Source organism: Temnothorax americanus, unplaced genomic scaffold, assembly GCF_048541705.1.
Source record: "Temnothorax americanus isolate GAGA-0224 unplaced genomic scaffold, ASM4854170v1 Scaffold3, whole genome shotgun sequence".
Taxonomy (NCBI): domain Eukaryota; kingdom Metazoa; phylum Arthropoda; class Insecta; order Hymenoptera; family Formicidae; genus Temnothorax; species Temnothorax americanus.
Window position 1 is genome coordinate 6,113,026 of NW_027509442.1, and position 21,373 is coordinate 6,134,398.

At 40.0% G+C, this 21,373-nt stretch overlaps 5 protein-coding genes across 13 annotated transcripts; 3 read left to right on the top strand and 2 right to left on the bottom strand.

Annotated features, from left to right (window-relative positions):
- Nucleotides 1–111: 111 nt before the first annotated feature.
- On the bottom strand, nucleotides 112–3,061 carry Sec6 (Exocyst complex component Sec6). The gene is made up of 2 exons (XM_077411795.1): nucleotides 2,922–3,061; nucleotides 112–2,839 (listed from the first exon to the last, which is right to left on the bottom strand). The coding sequence occupies exon 2, from the start codon at nucleotides 2,753–2,755 to the stop codon at nucleotides 497–499; it is 2,259 nt and encodes a 752-aa protein (XP_077267921.1). The 5' UTR covers nucleotides 2,756–2,839; nucleotides 2,922–3,061; the 3' UTR covers nucleotides 112–496.
- A 126-nt stretch (nucleotides 3,062–3,187) lies between these two features.
- On the top strand, nucleotides 3,188–4,458 carry Mrpl27 (mitochondrial ribosomal protein L27). Of its 2 annotated transcripts, none has more exons than XM_077411807.1 (4): nucleotides 3,188–3,325; nucleotides 3,436–3,517; nucleotides 3,941–4,110; nucleotides 4,184–4,458. In XM_077411807.1, exons 2-4 carry the CDS (start codon nucleotides 3,436–3,438, stop codon nucleotides 4,385–4,387), a joined length of 456 nt encoding a protein of 151 aa, XP_077267933.1. In that variant the 5' UTR covers nucleotides 3,188–3,325; the 3' UTR covers nucleotides 4,388–4,458. The 2 variants fall into 2 exon arrangements, with proteins under 2 accessions (XP_077267933.1, XP_077267934.1); XM_077411808.1 differs by having other exon boundaries at nucleotides 3,230–3,354.
- Nucleotides 4,459–4,598: 140 nt separating this feature from the next.
- Nucleotides 4,599–6,644, bottom strand: Tsen34 (tRNA splicing endonuclease subunit 34). 2 transcript variants are annotated; one of them, XM_077411802.1, is made up of 6 exons: nucleotides 6,261–6,644; nucleotides 5,832–6,176; nucleotides 5,482–5,753; nucleotides 5,181–5,391; nucleotides 4,949–5,110; nucleotides 4,599–4,840 (listed from the first exon to the last, which is right to left on the bottom strand). In XM_077411802.1, the coding sequence occupies exons 2-6, from the start codon at nucleotides 5,896–5,898 to the stop codon at nucleotides 4,635–4,637; spliced, it is 918 nt and encodes a 305-aa protein (XP_077267928.1). In that variant the 5' UTR covers nucleotides 5,899–6,176; nucleotides 6,261–6,644; the 3' UTR covers nucleotides 4,599–4,634. The 2 variants fall into 2 exon arrangements, with proteins under 2 accessions (XP_077267928.1, XP_077267926.1); XM_077411800.1 differs by having other exon boundaries at nucleotides 5,832–6,179.
- Nucleotides 6,645–6,705: 61 nt separating this feature from the next.
- Nucleotides 6,706–12,704, top strand: Mtl (Rac family small GTPase Mtl). Of its 4 annotated transcripts, none has more exons than XM_077411804.1 (4): nucleotides 6,706–6,845; nucleotides 7,576–7,701; nucleotides 8,224–8,560; nucleotides 8,645–12,704. In XM_077411804.1, the coding sequence occupies exons 2-4, from the start codon at nucleotides 7,586–7,588 to the stop codon at nucleotides 8,777–8,779; spliced, it is 588 nt and encodes a 195-aa protein (XP_077267930.1). In that variant the 5' UTR covers nucleotides 6,706–6,845; nucleotides 7,576–7,585; the 3' UTR covers nucleotides 8,780–12,704. The 4 variants fall into 4 exon arrangements, with proteins under 4 accessions (XP_077267930.1, XP_077267929.1, XP_077267932.1 ...); XM_077411803.1 differs by lacking the exon at nucleotides 6,706–6,845 and adding an exon at nucleotides 6,850–6,992; XM_077411806.1 differs by lacking the exon at nucleotides 6,706–6,845 and adding an exon at nucleotides 7,022–7,338.
- Nucleotides 12,705–13,437: 733 nt separating this feature from the next.
- On the top strand, nucleotides 13,438–21,192 carry Emc1 (ER membrane protein complex subunit 1). 4 transcript variants are annotated; one of them, XM_077411785.1, is made up of 16 exons: nucleotides 13,438–13,945; nucleotides 14,131–14,246; nucleotides 14,559–14,742; nucleotides 15,001–15,054; nucleotides 15,355–15,510; nucleotides 15,657–15,996; nucleotides 16,081–16,384; nucleotides 16,863–16,883; nucleotides 17,453–17,625; nucleotides 17,704–17,865; nucleotides 17,964–18,248; nucleotides 18,345–18,540; nucleotides 18,617–18,814; nucleotides 19,148–19,258; nucleotides 19,383–19,610; nucleotides 19,694–21,192. In XM_077411785.1, the coding sequence occupies exons 1-16, from the start codon at nucleotides 13,803–13,805 to the stop codon at nucleotides 19,852–19,854; spliced, it is 2,832 nt and encodes a 943-aa protein (XP_077267911.1). In that variant the 5' UTR covers nucleotides 13,438–13,802; the 3' UTR covers nucleotides 19,855–21,192. The 4 variants fall into 4 exon arrangements, with proteins under 4 accessions (XP_077267911.1, XP_077267910.1, XP_077267912.1 ...); XM_077411784.1 differs by having other exon boundaries at nucleotides 13,440–13,945; nucleotides 19,133–19,258; XM_077411786.1 differs by lacking the exon at nucleotides 16,863–16,883 and having other exon boundaries at nucleotides 13,441–13,945; nucleotides 19,133–19,258.
- Nucleotides 21,193–21,373: the final 181 nt, after the last annotated feature.

Genomic DNA, 21,373 nt, shown 5'->3' on the forward strand with positions numbered 1-21,373 from the left:
ATTATAAATGACTTTACACGTTAATAATTATAAATAACACGCGATCTTTTTTGGTATTGCAGGAATAAAATGAATGACGGTTTTAGGTTAAGAGAAGATAATTTAAAGGCGTTTCATGTATCTGGTATATATTATCACATATATATATACACACACACACACACACAATACCTATGAATATACTTCAATATAATCTCAATCGGTTTCGCGATCAGTTTTCACCGATGCTTTCTATAAATTTTTACACATTGTATATAAATAAAGTTCCGAGTACATACATATAAGTCCGTGGTTCTTCGATACGTGTAAATTGCAGAATCAACTATATATACATATAAATTACGTCAAACGTCAGCAGATTTGTACAAGTATGTTACATCTCTCGCCGCTGTACTAAAAAAAAAGAAACATTTGATATGGAAGAGTAGCGCGGTGGCTAGATAGCGAAGCCGTTTGCGTTCCATATCTTTCCCTCGTAGAAATTCTTTTTCCAGTCTCAAGGCTTCCAGCCGAGAAAGCTGTCCTGTATAACTATCTGCTTGAATATGCCGTTCGCCATGGATTGCACGGGTTTCCGATTTCGTTGGGCCTCCATGATGTACGAGACCTTGCCTCGGGCCTCCGCCCGCGATATGTCGCCCCTCAGGCCGAGCAGTCTGATCAGGTGGTCCTCGGTCATGTCGGGATACTTCTCGACCAACGAGTGCAGATCGAGCGAGAGGATCTCCGCGTCCTCGCACCTCAGCACCTCGGCGAGACGTTTTATTATCTCGAACGGGGAATTGAAGTTGCCGACCTTCGGCGCGATCCTGTCGAAGAAGTTCTTCAGCTTGTCCGCCTCCGTCATTATCTTGGACGTGCACGTCAGGCACTCGTCGTAGGTCTTGAGCGATATCTTCCGCTGCAGCATCGCGGATATGTAACGCTTCGCGATGAGATTCTGCGCCTCGGTGATGACGTACTCGAAGTTCTTCGGGCTCAGGTGATTGTAATCCTGAAAGTAATCCTCCAGGGTGACGCAGATGGTCTCCACCGGGATGGGCGACGACAGCCACTTGGGCGTGATCAGATCCTGGAAGTGCAGCTCCAGATCGAGGAAGGATTCCTGCAGCAGAATCGCGGCGGCCTCGTTTCGCAGATGCCGATAGTTCGCCAGGAGGCTCTCGAATTTCACCGCGCCGTCGCCGGTGGTGTCGGGCACCCAGTAAAGCTGCTTCATCTGCTGCGCCAACTCGGTGAACTGTACACAATTGTTGACTATCGTGATCATGTGATGAGTGAAGTAAGGTACCTGGCTCCTGTCCTCGAAATGCTTCGTCTTGAACTCGAGTATCGCTTGTCTGTACATAGATCCGTACTTGATGACCTGCTCGATGCACAGAACCAGGGCCTGCGCCGTCAGGTCGACACCGATGGTCTTCGCCACCTGAAGATTCTGATCGATCATCTGGAATATGATGACCGGCGCCGCGGTGTGATAATACAGCTCCTGGGTGCTGCTCTCGGGCGGGACGCCGCTCCGCCAATCGAGCTTCTCCGTCTCCAACGTCTTTCTCATCCAGTCCTCGTAATTCTGACACATGTTCCGCAGATACTTGTCCTGAAGGTCGTTTATCATCTCGGGACTGAGCAGCGGCCCGATATCGGACGTGTCGACGTTCAACTCGGGATGCTTCATCAAATCTGGCCCGGTATAAGTGTTCATAATCCACGCCAGCAGAGAAACGTATTCGTTTCCCTCCAGCCCGCCGGCGATTATGTCCTTCAAATGCTGGGACAGACTCGTGTGGTACATCTTGACGAAAGTCCTCGCTATGTCGTACCAGGGTGGAAAGCAGGGTCCGCACAGAGTCTTCGCCACCCTCAGGTCCTCGAGGATCAGGAGCCTGGTGAGTTCCAGATATCTCACCAGCCACATTTTGTTGTCCGCCCTCTCGTCCACCTGAGTCCCCTCGATTCTGTTGGCGACCGACTTTTCCAGCACCTTCATCGCCATCTCCTTCCACCTCTTGGGCCTGCCCGGCGCCATAAATCCACTCTGCTTGTGCCTCTGAACGGCGAACCGATCCGCTTTCTCCTCTCTCTCAATAATTCTCAGAGGCGTCACTATGACGGTGGGCTCCTTCCTGACTGTGTTCAAAGTTCGACTCAGCACCAGCCTTATTTGCTTCTCCATGAGTTGCGAGAGCATCTCCACGTCCTCGAAGTAAGCCTTCAGCATAACCGTGTCCGCCGTCGACTGATTTGGCAGTTTGTGAAGCTCGTACAGCAACTCGTCCCTGGACGTCTCGAGATCCATCAGGCTCTGATGCGCGTGCAGCAGCTTACCCTCGTTTATCCACTGCTTCGTCTTCTCCACGCTCTCGGGGACGGTGAATATGTGCTTCAGGTTCTCCTTGGCGATGACGTACTGGGAGTGGCGCATGTTCTCCTCCTGCACCGCCTGCAGCCTGGAGCTGAGCTTCAGGACCGAGCCGAACAGCTGGTTAACGTGGTCTAGGTCGTCCTTGATGGCGGCGATACTCTCCAGGGAGCTCTGCAGCTGCTCGAAGCCGACCCTGACCCCGTCCAGCTGACTCTGCATCGCGGTCTTCAGCATGGTCTCGACCGACGCCTTCTTCCGGCCGATCCTACGCTTGTACGTGTCGATCTTCTCCAGCTGCCCCGGCCGCTGCAGAAGGTTCGCGACGTACTTGGTGCCCCTGGCGACCGCCTCCTCCTCCAGCTTTGACAGATCCTCCGCGTTCGATGTCATTTTTCGATGGATTGTGCTCCGCCAAGCTATCGGAACACTTTGAATCCCTTTGAATCTTCTTCTAGGTAGGATCGGCTCCTAAAACTTCAGACGCGGTCCAAAAAAATTCCTCACCGGCAGGGAATCGAACCCCGGTGTCTCCCACGTGACAGGCGGGGATACTAACCGCTGCGCTACGAGAATTTCATCCAGATGACCTCGAGTGTCCGCACCAGTCCGCACTGTGACAGTACAACGACAATATTGACGATAACCGCGTAGAAGAAGTCGCCCCTTTGGAGATATTTTGAGATATTTCACGGATTACGACTACGGAGGTGGGAAAACAACCTATGGGTCTATGTCTATGAGTGGTTCGTGGTTCACGGGTACGGGTTCACCTGAGGGAAGAGGGGGAAGGTGATCCACATGTGGAGGAGCGAGCCGATTGGCTACGCACACGCACGTCACGACGCATTGGCGCGGTTGTGACGTAATACACGTGGCAACTGGCAACGGAGAATTTATTTTTCGACATTGGCGTCTCCGAGTCCGACTTTTTGCTCCGTGGGCCGTGGGGACGATTTGGAGGTTAGTAAGCCCTAACATAATACATAAATGTAAGGCGATAATGATATAACGTTATTATAAATAAATCTGGACGTTATCTTCAAAAGATGTAAACGCAAGATCTTTTTCAGATGGCACACTTGTCACCATTGGTCTCTCTGGCGTTGCAAAACGCCCGGCAAACTCTAGTACCCTGCAATATTAATAACATAGGTTTGTATGCTGATATATTATTTTATTAATAATATTAATATATATATATATAGCGTAATTGGATATGTACAGATAACTAAATTTGTTGAAAGCAAATTTCACAAAGTGTTCGTTACAAATTTTGTTGACGGAATCTGCTAGCGAACTGTGACGGCACTTTGACTAAAAATCAAACAAAATCTATTTTTTAATGAAATATATTGTTCAAATGGTTACTAAACGATCGATTCTGCTCGACTTTTACTGGGGCAATCTGCCGTCAGATTCCGTCGGTAGGCTGCTCCAATAGAATCTTGACGAGCTTGGTTGACGCCAATCTGCTGCAACATTATATCAGACCCACTGACAAACTATTGACGTCTTGCTAACATTTTGTTTTTTATCTACGCATTGTGATCGATAAAAATTATTTGTCTTATTTAGCGAAAGCGTGCGTGAGGCATGCTTCGAAGAAAGCCAGTACTAGCACCAGTAACAAGGGTGGCCATCCCAGACCAAAACACAGAGGATGGAAAATACAGGACGGCGGTACCGTACACGCGGGCATGATATTGGTTAAACAGCGGACAACCCGATTCCATCCGGGTCTTAATGTAAGCGTGCTAATTTATCGTGCTTTTAATCGCCGCAACTTCTACGTATCGTATTTTTTTTCTGGTTACATAGGTTGGTTTTGCGCGAGACGGATCTTTATTTGCCATCGAAACAGGCAAAGTGATAGTGACCTGCGAGAAAATCAATCCCGACTGGCAGCGCTCTTGGATCAAACAAAACTATACTGGCCGTGAAAATCAAGTTATATATAAGAAACACTTTAATATTATTCCCACTCCTCAACACAATCAATTCAAATTGATAGACAAAATATAAAATGTACGGGAGACGCAAAAATTTGACCGTCTCAAAAATCCCAATGTTTAATAAATATATCGTTGACCGTATATCTGGATATTGCATAAAATTGACCATTCTAATCTCTACTATTAATTTATAATACATGATTCCAAGTTGAAGTACGATCAGAATTAAATTTCCACCTGCGACATAAAATTACGAGACGTCCGTAAAAAAATATAACAACTTGAAAAAGAGAACAATTAAATAATTCTTCGTTACATCAGCTGTCTTCTAATACGCTACATTCTGTCCACTGAAGAGATTGATATTTTACTTTATCTTCTTCCTCGTGATACGTAGCAAACACCAACGTCTTTCTAACGTGACAACCGAGTCTGCACTGAGCCACAATTTCCGTAATAGGTATATCTTCGTCCTTGCGTTTACACTGTACTAAGTATTGCGAGTGAAACATTATCGGATCACCTGCAAGTAGAGAGATTCGTCGTGCAGCACGCCACGATTATAGAGTTTGCGGGTCAAAGTTATATAAAGAGATATAATTACAATCGTCTAAAGAGAAACAGATTGTACCTGGATACACCAGAAAGTCGCCGCCGAATTTTTCCCCGCTGGTGATACAATATTGTCTCTCCCAAAGATCTTTGTACACCCTGTATTTAAGTTGCTGATCGGATGTCAGTGGATATTTCCATTCCACCGTTTTTACATCATCTCTGCCAGACCATGGATAAGCTAATGTACAAGTAAATGTCAGGTTCCTCGATCAAACGTATGTTAAACGATCACCAATTTTTCGCAGTACCTGTATGTATTTGAACAAGTGCCTCGTTTTTGCTCAGCTTAGGCAATTTAGCCAGTTCCTCTTCAAGCAGATTTTTAGGATCAATTTCAATATTATCCATGGCTTCCCGCGTCTTCTTGTCCAATGGCTTCTTCATGTTCTTTTTGCTCGTATGCAAGCCTAACATCTTGCGCTTCTTTCCTTCTACAATTTTGTCCATCATTGAGGTAAGCTGAGGAAAGATTCATTATTTTCCACTCCATTACAAAATCCTCATATTCCTTTTAGCATAAATATGGATATATATATATAGGATAACTACTTGTCTCTTTCTGTTGTCTTTCAAACAGTCCGCTTGCTCCAGGAACAGCTTGTCTCTATACTCCTGAAATTTTTGGCTTAACGATTCATCCGGCCGTGCCTTTAGACTTGTACACTCTACGAGGCAAGCGATTTTCTTTTCGAGCAACAGAGTGATCTCTTCCGGTAGCAAAAGCAACGGGAGACCTAAAAATACCTCTTGTCTAGTTGATTTTGAGAAGGAGCCCACTAATTCGCCGATTATTCTGTGATCCCGTCGAAGCCTAAGCCAATCTGTGATAAAACAAAACGGAATCAAATTAAATGTAAGTTATATCAGATAATTATATACACCGATATAATACTATTTACCATCGGCGTTCCATATAAAAGCGTTATTTCTTGAAGAAATGAGATAAACAACATCCGGCACGCTCATGATTCCTTCAATTCGTAATCGACAATGCCTCGGAGAAAAATATACCGTTAGAATATCTATGATTCGCCTGTGAATCGACAAGACGGGTGTTCCTCTCTAAACTGGACGCTCTCGCAATTTCTCATTTAAATTTTTATTCTTCAAGAAGCTCAACGTCAGTTTATTATTGGGGGTTTCGTTTTTCTCTATTCCCTTTATCTCAGTGTAATCATACTTTTCCACTTGGACGCTCCTTACGTCTGATCTTTACAGCTGTGGCCCTGCTGTGCTATGGTTCTCTTCTTAAAATGAAATAATTTTTATATAAATTACGCGTAGAGAGAAGAGGAAAGAAAGGTAAACGTTTACTTCAGGCCGCCCACCTTCAATTTTCACAAAAATCCGCTCGATTCCGCTTTGTGCGATGCAAAAATAAAAAATTCGAGAAACGACAATTGTCGCAACAAGGATGAAGAGATGTGGAGCAAACAGGGAACAAACCGATTTCCAGCGATTCGTACGAGAGCGAACGAAAACCTCGGCGAACAACGAGTTCGAGGCGATGTCGCGTAATCGTCCCTTATCGTCCTTATCGAACGCCGATCGTTGGCCGCGACGCCGCGACCCTTCCGTGCGTCCTTCGCGCTGTGTGTGTGTGTGTGTCCGTCTGTCACTTCTCCCCGAACAATAAGTTTCGCGGAAAGCGGAAAGGAGGGGCAGTGGAAGGGCGGCGGGTGCGCGAGACGCCGAACATCTGTCACCGGGCGCGAGGCGCGAGCGAGCGGTGCGCCAGTCGAGTCGCCAGTCAGCGGAGCAGTCCAGGCCCCGGCCCCCGTCCCGTTCAGTCCCCCGAAAATCGCGCGGCGCACTGTCATGGCAGCCGCTTTTGGGATTTTTTGAGACGCAGCGACACACAAAAACACGCCGAGGCCGCCAGAGAGAGCACGAGACACGGCGCGGCGAACACGGTACACGCGCGCGCGCGCGCACACCCGCGAGCACCCGCGAGCTCGCAGCAACCCCCGCAGTCGGGTTCGTCGTCGCCGTCGCGCACGGCGATTTTTTCACACGGATTTTTCAAGCGGAAACCACCCTCCCCTCCCTCGCGCGCCACGGTGAGTGCGGCGGACGATTTTCCCCCCCCTCGTCTCTCGGCCGGCCGAGCGGGCCGAGTCCTTGTTTACTCGCCGCGCGCGAGCGACGGCCGACGGCGCGGCCCTAGGGCGAGCCCTTTTCGGGAAGAACGAGCGCGGAGCGCGGTGAAGCGGGATATCTTGCGGATCCGAGAAGGCGAGAACCGCTTCCGCGAACTCGCGGACGCGAAATTTTATGCTTTATGGGATTTTCTGAGATTTCGCGATCGTCGTCCACCCTCGTCCTTATTGAGTATATAGATTGTGTAAATTTCAAGACGGGGGACTTCCCGATTGAGTGTACCGCGTGTGTATTAATTGTGAATAAGTACGTCTATTATGTTTGTTGTGTTTTCAATTGTAATAATCATGTCGTCCTGAGAGTCGGCCGACTAGAATCGCTACTGCTATTTCTCGTTTCGTTAATAATATATCTGGCGTAACATTTGTTATATCGCGTTTCGAGACTTAACAAGATAACCGAACATAATAGATTGAATATTGTTGGACGGTTATAGACTGGTAGCGAGACGCTAACGATGTTTATGTGTGTCTTTTCTTGTAGATAATAAATCATGAGCTCGGGTAGACCGATAAAATGTGTAGTGGTAGGAGATGGGACGGTAGGAAAGACCTGCATGTTGATATCGTACACGACGGACAGTTTTCCCGGGGAGTATGTACCTACCGTGTAAGTATGTCTCTACGTTGTCGAGATCGCGTACGTCTGCTCTTCCTCCGACGAGGGCTCTCTTGCCCTCCTTAGGGGCTGCAGCCGGTTAAAGGGATACCTTTGCCAGCATGGTTTTTGCCTTAGTTTCTCTTTCTTAGACCAATCGAACAGGAGTGGCTAATAATAATAGCGGCGTATGAGATACCTAACTGCTACGTACGGGAAGTAATTCGTTCCCAGTCATCTTTTTGTTACTTCCTGTCCTTTAGATTCTCACAAATCTATTTTTGTTCGGTACTAATCTCACTCGGCAATATCTTCATTGGTTCATATAGCTTGTCACAGTTGGAGATGTACACAGTTAAGCTGATATATATAAACGAGAAAATGAAAATATAAGCGGCGAATATATAAAACCTCTTTCCTTTTTATTTTTCTTACTTTAACGGAGATTTAAAGTAGGCTACTCGACGAACGGTGATGAACAAATTGAAAATTATGACGCCGTACATGGTCTAAGTCTTGTAACGTTTTGCCTAGGTTTGACAACTATTCCGCGCCAATGGTGGTCGACGGAATTCCGGTCAGTCTAGGGCTGTGGGACACGGCGGGGCAGGAAGACTACGACAGATTGCGTCCTCTCTCCTATCCTCAGACGGATGTGTTTCTCATTTGTTTCTCAGTAACGAGCCCTTCGTCGTTCGAAAATGTCACCAGTAAATGGTACCCTGAAATAAAACATCACTGCCCAGATGCACCGATGATACTCGTCGGAACTAAAATAGACTTGCGAGATGACCGTGAAACGCTTACTGCCTTAGCTGAACAGGGCCTTAGTGCTATTAAGCGTGAACAGGGACAAAAGCTGGCAAACAAGGTACGTAGAATTAAATCGCGCTTCCTATTTTATATATAATTTAGACTAGTTTGGTGTATAGCAAAGCGCCAATGTTCGTTACAGATCCGCGCGGTAAAATATATGGAGTGCTCCGCTCTGACGCAACGTGGATTGAAGCAGGTATTCGACGAGGCGGTGCGCGCCGTTTTAAGACCTGAGCCGCAAAAACGTCGACAAAGAAGGTGCATTGTGTTATAAACGACGAAAGGAATTGAAGGGAATCATATAGGTATACGCGTATATAAAGCAACGGATGAAAATGAATTTGATCGCGCAAAGAAATAATATGAATGGTTTAAAGAGAAGATGGAACAGAGTACGTGCATTTTAACGAATTATTCTCTGGCAGCTATAGAATATACCGTATTACGGAAAGAGTACAACTTGAAAACCTCCTGGTCTCAATGCGAGTCGCGATGTTAATTCACGTCATTCACGACCAGAAAGTTTAGACAACGAGAAAGTAAGAAGATAAAAGGATAGAATAAATATTTAGCATTTGCAGGAGGAAGTTTACGAGTTACAAGCTTGCAGGTGTCTTTCCTTAAACTTGCATTTATACATATATTTGCATAATGATAAAAAGATATTTGACCATAGTAATGTGCAGTCAATTTAGTCAGTTTAGTGGAAAACGGCTCGCGAAAATTTTTTTGCACATCGATAATACAGTGTAAATGTGCTGTGATGATTAAAAGCATTGAGCGAACTCGAAGCTTTACTTATCAGGGCTGCCAGATTTTCGACTTTTTTACATTTACAATAGTAGGAACATTGATTTTAGTACGTACAACGCGATAGCTAATCGTAACAATCACCTGCCGAAGAGTTTTACGAGATGTAAAGCTGGCGTCATAGAATTATTTAAACGTACAGTGCCATAGCAACGAAAAATCAAATAAATTTTGCAAGCACTCTTAATCAATCGGTTCTAGACAATATATATATATATTTTTTACTAACAAATACGGAAATTTTTAAAAGGTATAGCCAGAGAAATTGGTGTGTATAATGGTTCTTTAGACAGAAGTAGCACGTTTGTTTTTCCATTCTTTGGGGCATTTGAGATTTTTATTTTTATCGATACTTCCGATAAGAAATGTATAGTATGGATACAGAATACTGCCATAAAATAACACAACACGGAAATTTCATAGTATTCTTAATACTAGAGAAGGAAAATCGACTTTACGTAATAATTACGCAAATTCAATTTGATAATGAGACATTTGTTATTTAGAATTGCAACGTGTCTGTGTGTTGAAAGAATTAATATTGTGCATTAATATTTATTTGATTAATTATAAACGGAGAATATTGTAGTATGATTTTATACGTGTACCGCAGGATTTTTAATATAGCTTTCTATTTATAACGTAATGTTTTTCGTTTGTGCTTGTAACGGGGTTTCAACGTTGCACAAGTTTTTGCAATTGTGCGCGTTCGCTTATTAACATTATTCGAATTCACGTGAATATTCTTTACAAAATTAATAATCAAAAGAAGTGTAGCTAGCAGTTGATGATAACATAAAACGCTGATAACAATTACACAGCAATGCAAAGTCCACCTAAATTGAAATATATAAATATATATATAGCACAATGTATTTTCTTAAATACTATAGTACATCTCACTCTCTCTTCCATTTATTTGTACGAAAATTGTTTACATAAAAATTTACGGGAAAACTAGTGCGATTGTTTAGAAAGATAGATATCTTGTACAAATAAGTATTGCTGTAAAGTTAAGCCCGTATCATTGTTTCTAATTCATTATCTTATTAAACGATCATAATTGCGATTGTACTTTTTTTTAACAGATTTTTCTATTTATGTTTAGCTAAAGACAGTCAAGTTTTGTGAATACAGATATTACACGTGCTCTCTAAAAACGCAATGATAAATCGATGAAATGGATATTATTCTTGTGGTCATGTTTTTTTTTATATTCGAAAGTTTTGTAGGATATAAAAGATAGGACCTTTGTGCCATATGCTTTTCATTTGTAAAACAGGCATTAAATACCATGTTCTCAAATTGAACTTTATATTTGAAACAAATTCTCAAATAATTTAAAATATATCAAAATTGGATCGAGAGAAAAACATTTAATACTAGAGTGGTTGAGAATGGATAATTATTTGCAGAAATAATTTCACACCTTATTTTTAAAAGAAGATAAGCAAAATCATAAACTTTGCTTTTATAATCTTCGTCATTAATATTAATTAGTTTACAAACACGAATTTTACGGTTGCATAAGAAAGCTTAGCGATCAATGATCGTTTTGGCTGTACTAGTCTCAAAATGCTATAAGGAGCAAACAAAAAGGCATGTTACAGCTTACTAGGTGTACATAATGTAGCATAGAAGCATACTCTAAATTTTCATCGAATCTATCTTTTACGGTGTAATTTTGGATTTTTCTTACTCCCCTGAAATCTTTGTGCGCCAATAGGTCTTATCGCGGAATCATTTGATTAATTAAAATGCTGCAGTTAATGCCTGTCTTTTGTTTGATTTGTGTGACACATGTTTGAAATAAAATATAATAATCGCTAAATAATTATGTGCGTATACTTATTTAGCGATAATATATGTTTGTCTATTTTCAAAATTGACGAAAATAAATTGCTAGAATGTTTCCTAAATTAAAAATGTGTCTTAAATGACCAAGTCTAGCATCTTTTATCTTCGTTTATTGGAATTTAAGATATTTTAAACTTTTGATATGTATATGTATACCCCTGCATATGTATAATAATGCATTAGTTAAGCATAATAATATACTACGATTATGTATTATAATGTAATGCATAGATCGCATTTTTTGTAAGTAGTGCACTTATCTTACAAATTTCCAGGTACTTACTACAGGCACGTTTGTTCCTTCACGTTGTAAAATAAATTATCAACAGCGATGCAATATTTGTCAATTTTATTCCGATTTTATATGCATTTTTTGTAAAAGGCGTTCAATATCATTCATAATTTCTGAAATTGAACAAATTTCATCGCAGAATTAATATATTGAAACAATAACGATAACACTACTAACAGGATGGGTGCATTACAATGTGTGCGATGCCTGTATTTTCCAACGATAAGCTTTAATTTGGGCACGATGTAATTTAAATTACACTACTTACAACTTTTGCATTTAACGGAGATCATAGGATGCGAATATTACTTTCTCATCTTTCCTCTTTTTAACGAAATTATTGAGGGATTGCTATGAACCAAAGTTATATATTACGATTTAAGATAACATCTATGTTTTTTTATTATGGACTATTGCACATAAGTATAAAAAGAATGAGTGTACGAAATGTAAAGATAATCTAGTCATCGCGGATCTGCTTCTAACTTTTACTTGCGTACGTGAATAACGCTCTCACAACAGATTGCACGTAAACAAAATATAATCCTTAAACGGGACAATTTAGCGTGTAAATGGGCGAAACGGGAAATATGAGGACAGAAAGAAAAGGTATAAAAGATGTGAAAGTAAAGATGCAACTTTTAATACTGTCAATTTAGATAGAATGCAAGGAAAAACCAAACGATGTGGGAGTAGAAATTCTGTAGAAATTACAAATATATGTATATGTGCTAGGATATGTAACTTTAATTATGAATAATTTATAAACATTTGTCTATTTTCGTATATGTAACAGAAAATTCGTTATTTATATACTAACAGGACAGCACAAGAGAGCGCTCCCATCGCTTTTACAAATTTTTTAGATCTATAACGATTTATAAATTCACAACAATGAGATACCTCATATTAATTTTGTAAATTTACTTTACAAAAGGGCGTACGTTTCTATAACCGATGTTACTTTCTATGCTTTTAATGCACTCTTTTGCTGTCGATCTGATAATCGGTAACAAATAGTGGCCTCGAAATTAATTTCGATTATCTCGTTTTCCTTGTCGAAGAATTATTCAATGACAATTGCAATGTGAGTAACATGACTGCATTAAGGCATATTCTATATGGCACTAGGAAGCATTTATTTTTTATTTACATGTATTTTGAAAACGACTTTTTCAAATAAACGATAAAATAAAAACATTTACGAGATAGTGCAGTTTGCAACACTGTTAGCTACGTATATTTCGTCTTGTTCTTCCGATCCTTCAATCGCGATTCTCTCTTTGAAGTCTTATTAACTTTTTATTTTATAAAGCTTACTTCTATATGTAATAAGTTGGAGAATATTTTAATAGCAATAATGTATGAAAATATAAAATATTATAGAAGTATGATCGTTTTCATTTATTTAGTCGTGTTTAAATTATCAATCTGTTTATTTTATCTATATTTTCAATTATTACGATTGCAAAGAGCGAGGAGGAGGGAGATACGTAACTTTAGTTCTATATCCTTTCAATTTATTTTTTTTTTCATTAAGTTTCCCGCGAGATAAAAGTTTCTATAATTTCCAACTTTACACATACTTTTCCGAATCATCAGAAATATTTTCAGTTATTCCTATCAATACTAGGCAAGAATAAAACATTCAAATCATAATAATTTCGAATTCGTGAAGAGTCAAGCAATTTTCGTTTCTCTGAACCGTCACGCTGAATTCTAACTGGGTTCAAAATAAAAAATTATAAAAATTATGTCACTTAATTTTCCACGAGCTCGCCCTTGTCACAAATTAGAAGACTATACCTACACGTGCACGTGGAGTGGAATCGTAATGGCACGGGGCACTCCAGCGTCACGGGTCAATCCTGGATCGACCACGTGTCAGATGAAGACAGCGTCCGCCTGGCTCTGTCGCGCGAGGCGCGAGTACGTGCATAGAGGGGGGAGGGGATGAGCTCACGAGGCGGGGCGAGCCGAGGGTTGACCGGCGCGGGATCAGCGGGGTGCAAAACAGTGCAAATGGTCTGCAAAGGTGTGCGTGCGACGTCGTCGTCTGGTCGTCTGGTCGTCACTGTCGTCAGTCGTCATCTCGATCTCCATGCCATTGATGCTGTATAGCTGCTATAGCACGTCGGTCGTCGGTCGGTGGTTCACGTACACGCGTATGTACATACATACATACATAAGCGCATAAGCGAGGTTAGCGAGGTCAGCCGAGACAGCGTTAGGGCGCAGGGCGCAGTGGGGCGTATAGAGGCGACCGTGTGCCGTGCGAAGGGGGCAAGCTCTGCGCGTCGCGGATAACCTCTCGCGCGCCGGAGCGCTCGTCATCGCCATGGCCCCGTGCGCGTGGTCCTTCCGTGGGAACCTCAACCGGTTCCTCGTCGACGCGCCGATCCTGCAGTGTCTGATCGTGCTGGTGAGCCTGTTCAATCTCTCCCTGTGCCTCTACGAGGACCAAGTCGGCAAATTCGATTGGTAAGTGATCGAAGCAACCTCTAAATAATGCAGAGAGTGAGTGAGGCGGGGCGGAGGGGGGGGGGAGAGTGATAGCGCCGTGGGAACGTTATCACGAGGACCGCCATCCGTGGCTATCCGTTCGCTCGTCATCCCCCGCCCGGGGGGGGGGGGTGAATTAATATCGTATTCGCGGGATGTTTCAGGAGGCAGAACTACGTCGGGAAAATCAAATTCGCCAGCTTCGACACGGTGTCCACGGCGAAGAAGATTATCGTCGCCACCGAGGAGAACGTTATTGCCGCGCTTAATCTGAAGTCGGGTAAATATAAGTATTTTACGATCTTTCTCGGTGTCTTTTTATCTTTCGCATTTCGTTTCCCGGTTAATGGAGAACGCGTTGCGCCTTTTATTTCCGGCCCCCTTTGACGTTTAATTGTCGTTTCATTGCCATTTATATTTTCTCGTCTATCAACACGACGATTACAATGATTACAATGATTGAGCACATCTTCGTGCGCGTTGATGTCATAAATTAAATATTATCCCACGTCGAGAGAGTATCGTTGCACGCCGAGAAATGGGATTTGTTAGATCGGAGCAAACGTATTAATGATGTTTACGATTTTAACAGGCCAAATATTATGGAGGCGAGTGTTGGAGAAAGGTTATGGCGGGCATATCAGAACCTTGGGAGGTGTCGCGGACGGAGATCTGATATCCGTGAGCGGAGGTGTTCCTGCCATCGTTCGCGCCTGGGATTTGGCGACCGGGCATATACTTAACGAATGGCCGATAGCCGAGCCAAACGTCGACAGGTTTGTACGGAGCAACGAATTATTGATACGTTCCCTATACGTACAAAAAGTCTGCTTTAATAATCTTACCACTTACCAAAAAAAAATATACAATTTATATTACCTTTTCCTAAATCTTTAATAAATGGAAGTTGATAGAAGACAGATAAAATGTGCTTCCGGATATTATACAAAGTGGGGATGTAGTCGTGTATTAAAAGCCTTTGAGAACTTGATACGTCGAAGACTTATGTGAAACATAATCCATTACTTTTACAGACATGTATCTCCGTTTATATCGTTTACAACGTTGGGCTTGTATTCTGCTGACAGGTCTTTCCATCTTTATTCAAAGCACGGTCAATGATATATGTTCTGCACACCTCTAATCGTAACTCTGTGCCGTTGTCAATTATCTTAAATCTCAGTGCTCTGTATTTTCATTCAGACCGCCACGTCGAGTAATATATACACGCATACACGCAATAAGATATAGATACCTGAAGGTTTTTTGTTGCAATGGAAAATTAATATCTTACATATTGATTTTGCAAAGTTGTGGAGATGCTTTGACGTGTTGAATATTTCTTTTTGGCGTATATGATCGACGGATACAAATTTATCGTTTTCCAGGATAAAAGATGTAAAGTGGCACATCAAAGATGGAACGCTGCATCATATATTACCCATTTATAATAGCGGAGTGGAAGTAACGTCTTATGACAGCAAGACCGGTGAAAAATTGAAAACCCGAAGAGTTTCCGCGCCGTTCATAAGTCGAGAGACAGAGTAAGTAATTTTAAATTTACATTCTTTTCTTGTTGTATGTTAAATTCGTACGTTAAATTGACTTATTCCGTGATATTATTTGCATAAATAATCTTTTCTAATGTGTTATCCATTGCGATATTTAAAATGGCTGTAATTTTGTTTAGGTGTGTTCTAGCAGCTCCGTACTTGGCGTGTTTGAAGGGAGACAGTTCTTTGGCTGTGGTATTCTTAGTACATCTATTCGATACGAATGCACAGTCACAATCAGTAACGATAAATACGATATTCGGGGCTGGCGCCCAAGGGCCATATAAACTGGAGTCTGTACTCGGGGAAGGACCTGTAATTTCTATTAATGCCGATAATGACCAAAGAAAGCGAATTTTAGTTATCGGGGAGTTCTCTCCAACTCCCATACAGAGAGATATCGACGGTGACGCAACTCTTTATGTTGTTTCCATTGATAATGAGAAAATACTTTTGGAAACAACATATAAAAATGGAGTAAGCACCAAAACGTGTTTTCTGCTATTTCTAGTGAGATTTATTAGTGCAGTTTTATTTACAAATTTGTTATTTTACTTCCAGAAAATAGAAATAACGGCTACAAATCTGTTATCGTCCGCACTTATACCTGATTTATCAGTTACTTTGACTCACGCTTCTATACAATCACCAACCATAATGGCATCCGTTTGCCCGCGGCAAACGAAAGGGATAACGTGCCGTCACTTGTTGTCCTCGCAAGATCACAGCATTGCGCTATTGCAACATAATAAACTGGTATGGACAAGGGAAGAAGCACTCGCCAGTATTGTGGCCGTTGAAATTATGGAATTGCCTATGTCCGACAGGGATCAAGCTATCGAAACGGAATTCGACCAGAAAGAGAGTAAGTAAAATTATTTATATACATATATAAAATATAAAAAAACCTATAGTAGTATAAATCGAACGGAAAAGGACTTTTTATCTCTCACTATTGAATTTGATTGAATATTTTCTGTGTAACTCTGTTGATATAGCATATTATAAATCTTATACGTGTTCCTTTTGCTACTGAATGAGAGGATATGCCAGAAATAAGATAATATATCTTTATTGAATAACTGTTATTATAATATGTCACATGTGTGAAACGCACTGTTACTCGTACTTCCAAGATATTATGCCATAACTTACTCTCTCCTAAGTATGCGGTCACATATAATATTATTTGAATACTATAAAGAAGCTTATTGTTTTAATTAATAACACTCTTATTAAAACAACATATTGTTTATCGGCACAACACAACGATTCAATTTCTGATAACAACCTACTTGTTAAGTTATATTAATTAACTCTCTTTTGTGAATGGCTGCTGGCAGGTATTGATGTAGACAGTTCATGTAAGTAGTGGAGCAGGAAGGCTGGTTTTAATGCAGTACTTTGTTTTATCGCTATTTACAGACTTACATTTGCATGGTATAACATTGCGATGTATAGGCTCCTAAAGATATTGAAAGATGTATATACGTATGTATATACGTGTTGATTATCTAGGAGTCTAGGATACCTCTAAAAATAATACAGTTATTATATTGCTGTCTGCATGATTATATTGCAAGAAATAAGATATCCACATTGGATATTCGATATGGTTGGGTTCAGATGTAATGAAGTTGTTGTTGACGCAAATAATGTAGCAATTTCGTTGATACATGATAACCTGTGTAAAATGCATGAAAAGTTTCTTATGATTTCTACAATCGTCGCATACGTCATTGGACCTGCTGAGAAAAATTTCATAACGCAATACCAACGGCTTAATAATCATAGTATATGCAGTTTGCTATTAAATTCCTAGGCAGCGTCTAATTTTTTTTATATCCCGCTGTATCATCCAACCCATAGATTGTAATAGTACAGTCATTCGGGGATGTGTGCCTTCTAATTTTGCTACGTTGCTTTTAAACAGGGGACGTTCTAAGTATGTTTCTTCGAAGGATTACTTCACAGATTAACCAAGCCAGAGCATTCTTTCAAACAATACTGGATTTAGTACCTCAGCAGTCCAATCAGCGTATTGATCTGGTGCAAGATAAATTTGGTTTGCACAAAATGATCGTAGCCGTTACATCCGCCGGGAAGGTATGGATCCGTGTAGACCATGGGGGGGGGGGGCGGCATCTCATATTACAAATCATTACGCTCTAAACTGTTTTGCAGTTGTATGGTATTGAAACCAGAAAAGGTGAAATTATCTGGCAACTCAGGCTACCTAATATCCGCGGTTTCACAAAACTGTCTGACACGATGATCTTGTACGTGCAGAGGGGCAGCAGGCATTTCCCTCATCCACCTCAATGTGCATTATTAGCAGAAGACAAGGTGAGCTGCACATTTATGTATTACGTTCAACGGTAAATGTACAACTCTTGTTTTCATACTTATCTCATATCTGACATTGTTCTTTGTCGTTACAATAGGAAACCGGACAGGGTGTTATATATACCTTTAATCCGATTACCGGACAGTCGTTGGACGGACTGGTGAAACTTGGCTACAAAATAAAACAGTCTATGTTATTGCATGTAGCGACCGATGACTTCTTACGTGGTATCCTCATTCTTGACGCACGGGATAAAGTCCACGTTTATCCCGAGAGCGCTACCGCGGTTGCAGCTTCACTCGGGAAAAATACGTATCTTTTTACTGCTGATCAAACGACAGGAATATTATCCGGCTTCTCTCTTTCGTACAGCACAACTCAGGTTTGTTATTGTTACGTGGATATATATTTAGCATATACAAATTTGTATCATTCTCACAATATCGATGGACCCTGATCATTTTAATGGTCGGTGCAGGAATTAATCGCTCACAAAGTGTGGGAGCTGTTGCTGTCGCCGAGAAACCAAAAAATAACCCAAGTTGTAGCGAAGAATCCGATAGAACGTGTGCACTCTCAAGGGAGAGTCTTGAGTGATAGATCAGTATTGTATAAGTACATCAATCCTAATTTAGTGGCCATAGTGACAGAAGGCATCGGACATGCCCATAAAAGTAAGTATATCCTTTCCCATCGTCATGCAAATCGATATTTATCGAAGATACGCTTTAACATTTTCTCATTTTACAGATACGCTTAATTTATATCTATTAGATGTAGTATCTGGGGCTATGATTTTTTCTATCACACACAAGAGAGTACGTAGTCCAATCCATATTGTGCACTCGGAAAATTGGTTGGTATACAGCTATTTTAATGAGAAGGGACGTAGAACAGAAATCGCTACGTTGGAACTATACGAAGGAAAGATACAGAGTAACACCACAGGTAAAGACCACTCTCAGTTCGTACACATCTGTACCGTGGAAGAAAAAAATTTTGTCAATTGGTCGTGTCTGTTGTTCCATTAGCTACTTTAAGATAAAAAAATATTGGGTTTTTTAAGATATAGAATCACTTCTATCTTAGAAAAAATATATAAAAGGTTGTCGGGCATAAATAGTTCTTATTTGCAACTAAAATTTCCGATATAAGTAAACAATTAGAGCTCTTATCGCCAATTTAATTTTGAACACATTGGCTATTTTTTTCCGAAATATTTGTACTGTCAATTCAATAACTTATAACGATTATTGAACGTTTCAGTGTTCTCTTCTTTAGCAACGACAAAATTGCCAATTGTAGAAAGACAAGCTTTCATTTTTCCGGCATCTATAGAATATATGCAGGAAACTATCACAGAAAAGGGTATCACAAGCAAACATATAATAGGTATGTAAAATTATGGTTCGATAAACTGAAAGGAAAATCCAATTTTAATTACCTGGATGTGTTCAAATATGAATTAAGCGGTACTCGTACATTTAATTATGGTATTTTAATATATTTCCAACAGTCGCTTTGGCTAATGGTGGAATATTAGAATTGCCGTGGATGATGGTGGATCCACGACGACCTATTAATCCTGAAATGCGAGAAGAAGGAGTTATACCATACATGCCAGAGATTCCAGTCCATATGGATGCTATTATTAATTATAATCAAAGCGTTTCTAGGGTTATGGGTATTTATACTAGTCCTAGTGGCCTTGAAAGTACTTGTTTAGTTTTTGTACATGGTCTTGGTGAGTATCGCGTTAACGTACTTGATTTTAAACTTGCATATTTACAAATGACTTCTTACACAAAATTATTGTAACATTTGCAGACCTGTTTTACACAAGAGTGGCACCATCTAAAACATTCGACGTCCTAAAAGAGGACTTCGATTATTATCTTATTGTGATAGTACTCGCAGCGCTGTTGATCTCATCGTACGTCACCAAAAAATTAGCATCCCAGAAAGCTCAAAAGCAAGCGTGGAAATGATGCCTTGTTTTTCTAGAATTGTGTAATATTTATGAATCTGTTCACTATAGGCAAGAATTTTTCCTAAAAATAACTTGTAAGATATACTGTTTTATAAATAGCTAATTTTAAAACACAAGGTAAATGCTAATACTTTATTACCTTGTCTAAAAAAAAAATAATTCGATCTTGAATCCTAAATAAAAATTTATTCATTTTGTTAATCTGGTACAGAACGCACATGTGTAATAATGAGTCGAATCTTTCAAAGTGTGACGATCAACGCACGACGAGAGTGGACCATGATCATTGATCGTTAAACTATATTAAAGTAACTAATATCATGCTCAAGTATAATTGTTTCTCCATTGTATAGCAATTTCTGTAAAAGATAGGCGATTTTTTTCGATATCTGTATATTTTCAATATAAATCAAAGCCAGAATCGGTAATAATAGAGACAATTATAAATGAAATTATGTTCGTAATACATTGTAAACAGTGAAAATATTAATGCATATGATACTGAACCACGCTAAATAGATGGTAAACAGAAGTATATATTTGTTTGATACGCAAAAGAAAAATGTAACTATCATATTAAGACTGTATTCCAAAATTCACTGACAGTACTGGAGATCTTTAGTACACGTGATGTATACTATAGATTTTCAGCGCTTGCAATGAATTTTGGAACACAGCCTAAATATGTGTGTGTGTGATAATCAATTAGGAAATCAATATTAATAATTTTATTTTCATGATTGCAAAATGTAATCTAGAATTTGTGAATAACGATATGTCTTACATCTTTCTCTGTAATTCATATTTCCTTGTAACGGTATATTATGTATAAGATATTTATGCATTTTACATACTTGTACATTTTTTGCAAAGTTTCTTACGATAAGTTTTCTAAGAACACCATATGAGACTTACAAGAAATATCATGTAAAGAAATGTAATTTTAAAAGAACACGAAACTTTTGTCACTGCTTAGTTGAAAAATGTAGTTACATGTTACATATATATATATATCTCTCTTCAGCTTTTACTTTATATCACTGATCCATTATTCACGTAACTTTAAAAATAAAACTCTAAAATTGAAAATATTTCAAGATGAGTTGAAAAGAGATCTTATATAATAATTACTTGCATTTATATATGCATTTCTCTTATTTGAAATAGTGGTTATGCAATCGCCAAACTAGGAAAATGTTGCAAGAAGTTTAAATTCCTTTGAAATTTAATTAGTAATTTAAATGACACTTTTCCAATTTCAATTTTAAAATCAAATAAAAACGATTTATTATCGCGCATAAGAGATGTTGGAAAATATAAAATTTATATTGAGATACGTGTGCGTGTGTGCGTGTGCAAAGAATGCAAAATTCGTTATATACATATTGAAGTTAATTTTAAACTGGATGGATTATATGTGTAAATATCGAACATACGTATATACATATAATATATGTATACATATACACATACATACACAGAACACCTTACACATTTTTATTTTATAATGTATTGCT

What these genes read in the sequence shown, in the direction of transcription:
- Mrpl27 (XM_077411807.1), top strand. Translation starts at nt 3,436, where the DNA reads ATGGCACACTTGTCACCATTGGTCTCTCTGGCGTTGCAAAACGCCCGG. An exon ending in CTGCAATATTAATAACATAG is followed by an intron (nt 3,518 to 3,940) that starts GTTTGTATGCTG and finishes TGTCTTATTTAG; the next exon opens with CGAAAGCGTGCGTGAGGCAT. An exon ending in GATTCCATCCGGGTCTTAAT is followed by an intron (nt 4,111 to 4,183) that starts GTAAGCGTGCTA and finishes CTGGTTACATAG; the next exon opens with GTTGGTTTTGCGCGAGACGG.
- Tsen34 (XM_077411802.1), bottom strand. Translation starts at nt 5,898, where the DNA reads ATGAGCGTGCCGGATGTTGTTTATCTCATTTCTTCAAGAAATAACGCT. An exon ending in TTTTATATGGAACGCCGATG is followed by an intron (nt 5,754 to 5,831) that starts GTAAATAGTATT and finishes GTTTTATCACAG; the next exon opens with ATTGGCTTAGGCTTCGACGG. An exon ending in CGACTTTCTGGTGTATCCAG is followed by an intron (nt 4,841 to 4,948) that starts GTACAATCTGTT and finishes CTCTACTTGCAG; the next exon opens with GTGATCCGATAATGTTTCAC.
- Emc1 (XM_077411784.1), top strand. Translation starts at nt 13,803, where the DNA reads ATGGCCCCGTGCGCGTGGTCCTTCCGTGGGAACCTCAACCGGTTCCTC. An exon ending in CGCGCTTAATCTGAAGTCGG is followed by an intron (nt 14,247 to 14,558) that starts GTAAATATAAGT and finishes CGATTTTAACAG; the next exon opens with GCCAAATATTATGGAGGCGA. An exon ending in AGTTTTTGTACATGGTCTTG is followed by an intron (nt 19,611 to 19,693) that starts GTGAGTATCGCG and finishes TAACATTTGCAG; the next exon opens with ACCTGTTTTACACAAGAGTG.
- Mtl (XM_077411804.1), top strand. Translation starts at nt 7,586, where the DNA reads ATGAGCTCGGGTAGACCGATAAAATGTGTAGTGGTAGGAGATGGGACG. An exon ending in GGGGAGTATGTACCTACCGT is followed by an intron (nt 7,702 to 8,223) that starts GTAAGTATGTCT and finishes CGTTTTGCCTAG; the next exon opens with GTTTGACAACTATTCCGCGC. An exon ending in GACAAAAGCTGGCAAACAAG is followed by an intron (nt 8,561 to 8,644) that starts GTACGTAGAATT and finishes TGTTCGTTACAG; the next exon opens with ATCCGCGCGGTAAAATATAT.
- Sec6 (XM_077411795.1), bottom strand. Translation starts at nt 2,755, where the DNA reads ATGACATCGAACGCGGAGGATCTGTCAAAGCTGGAGGAGGAGGCGGTC.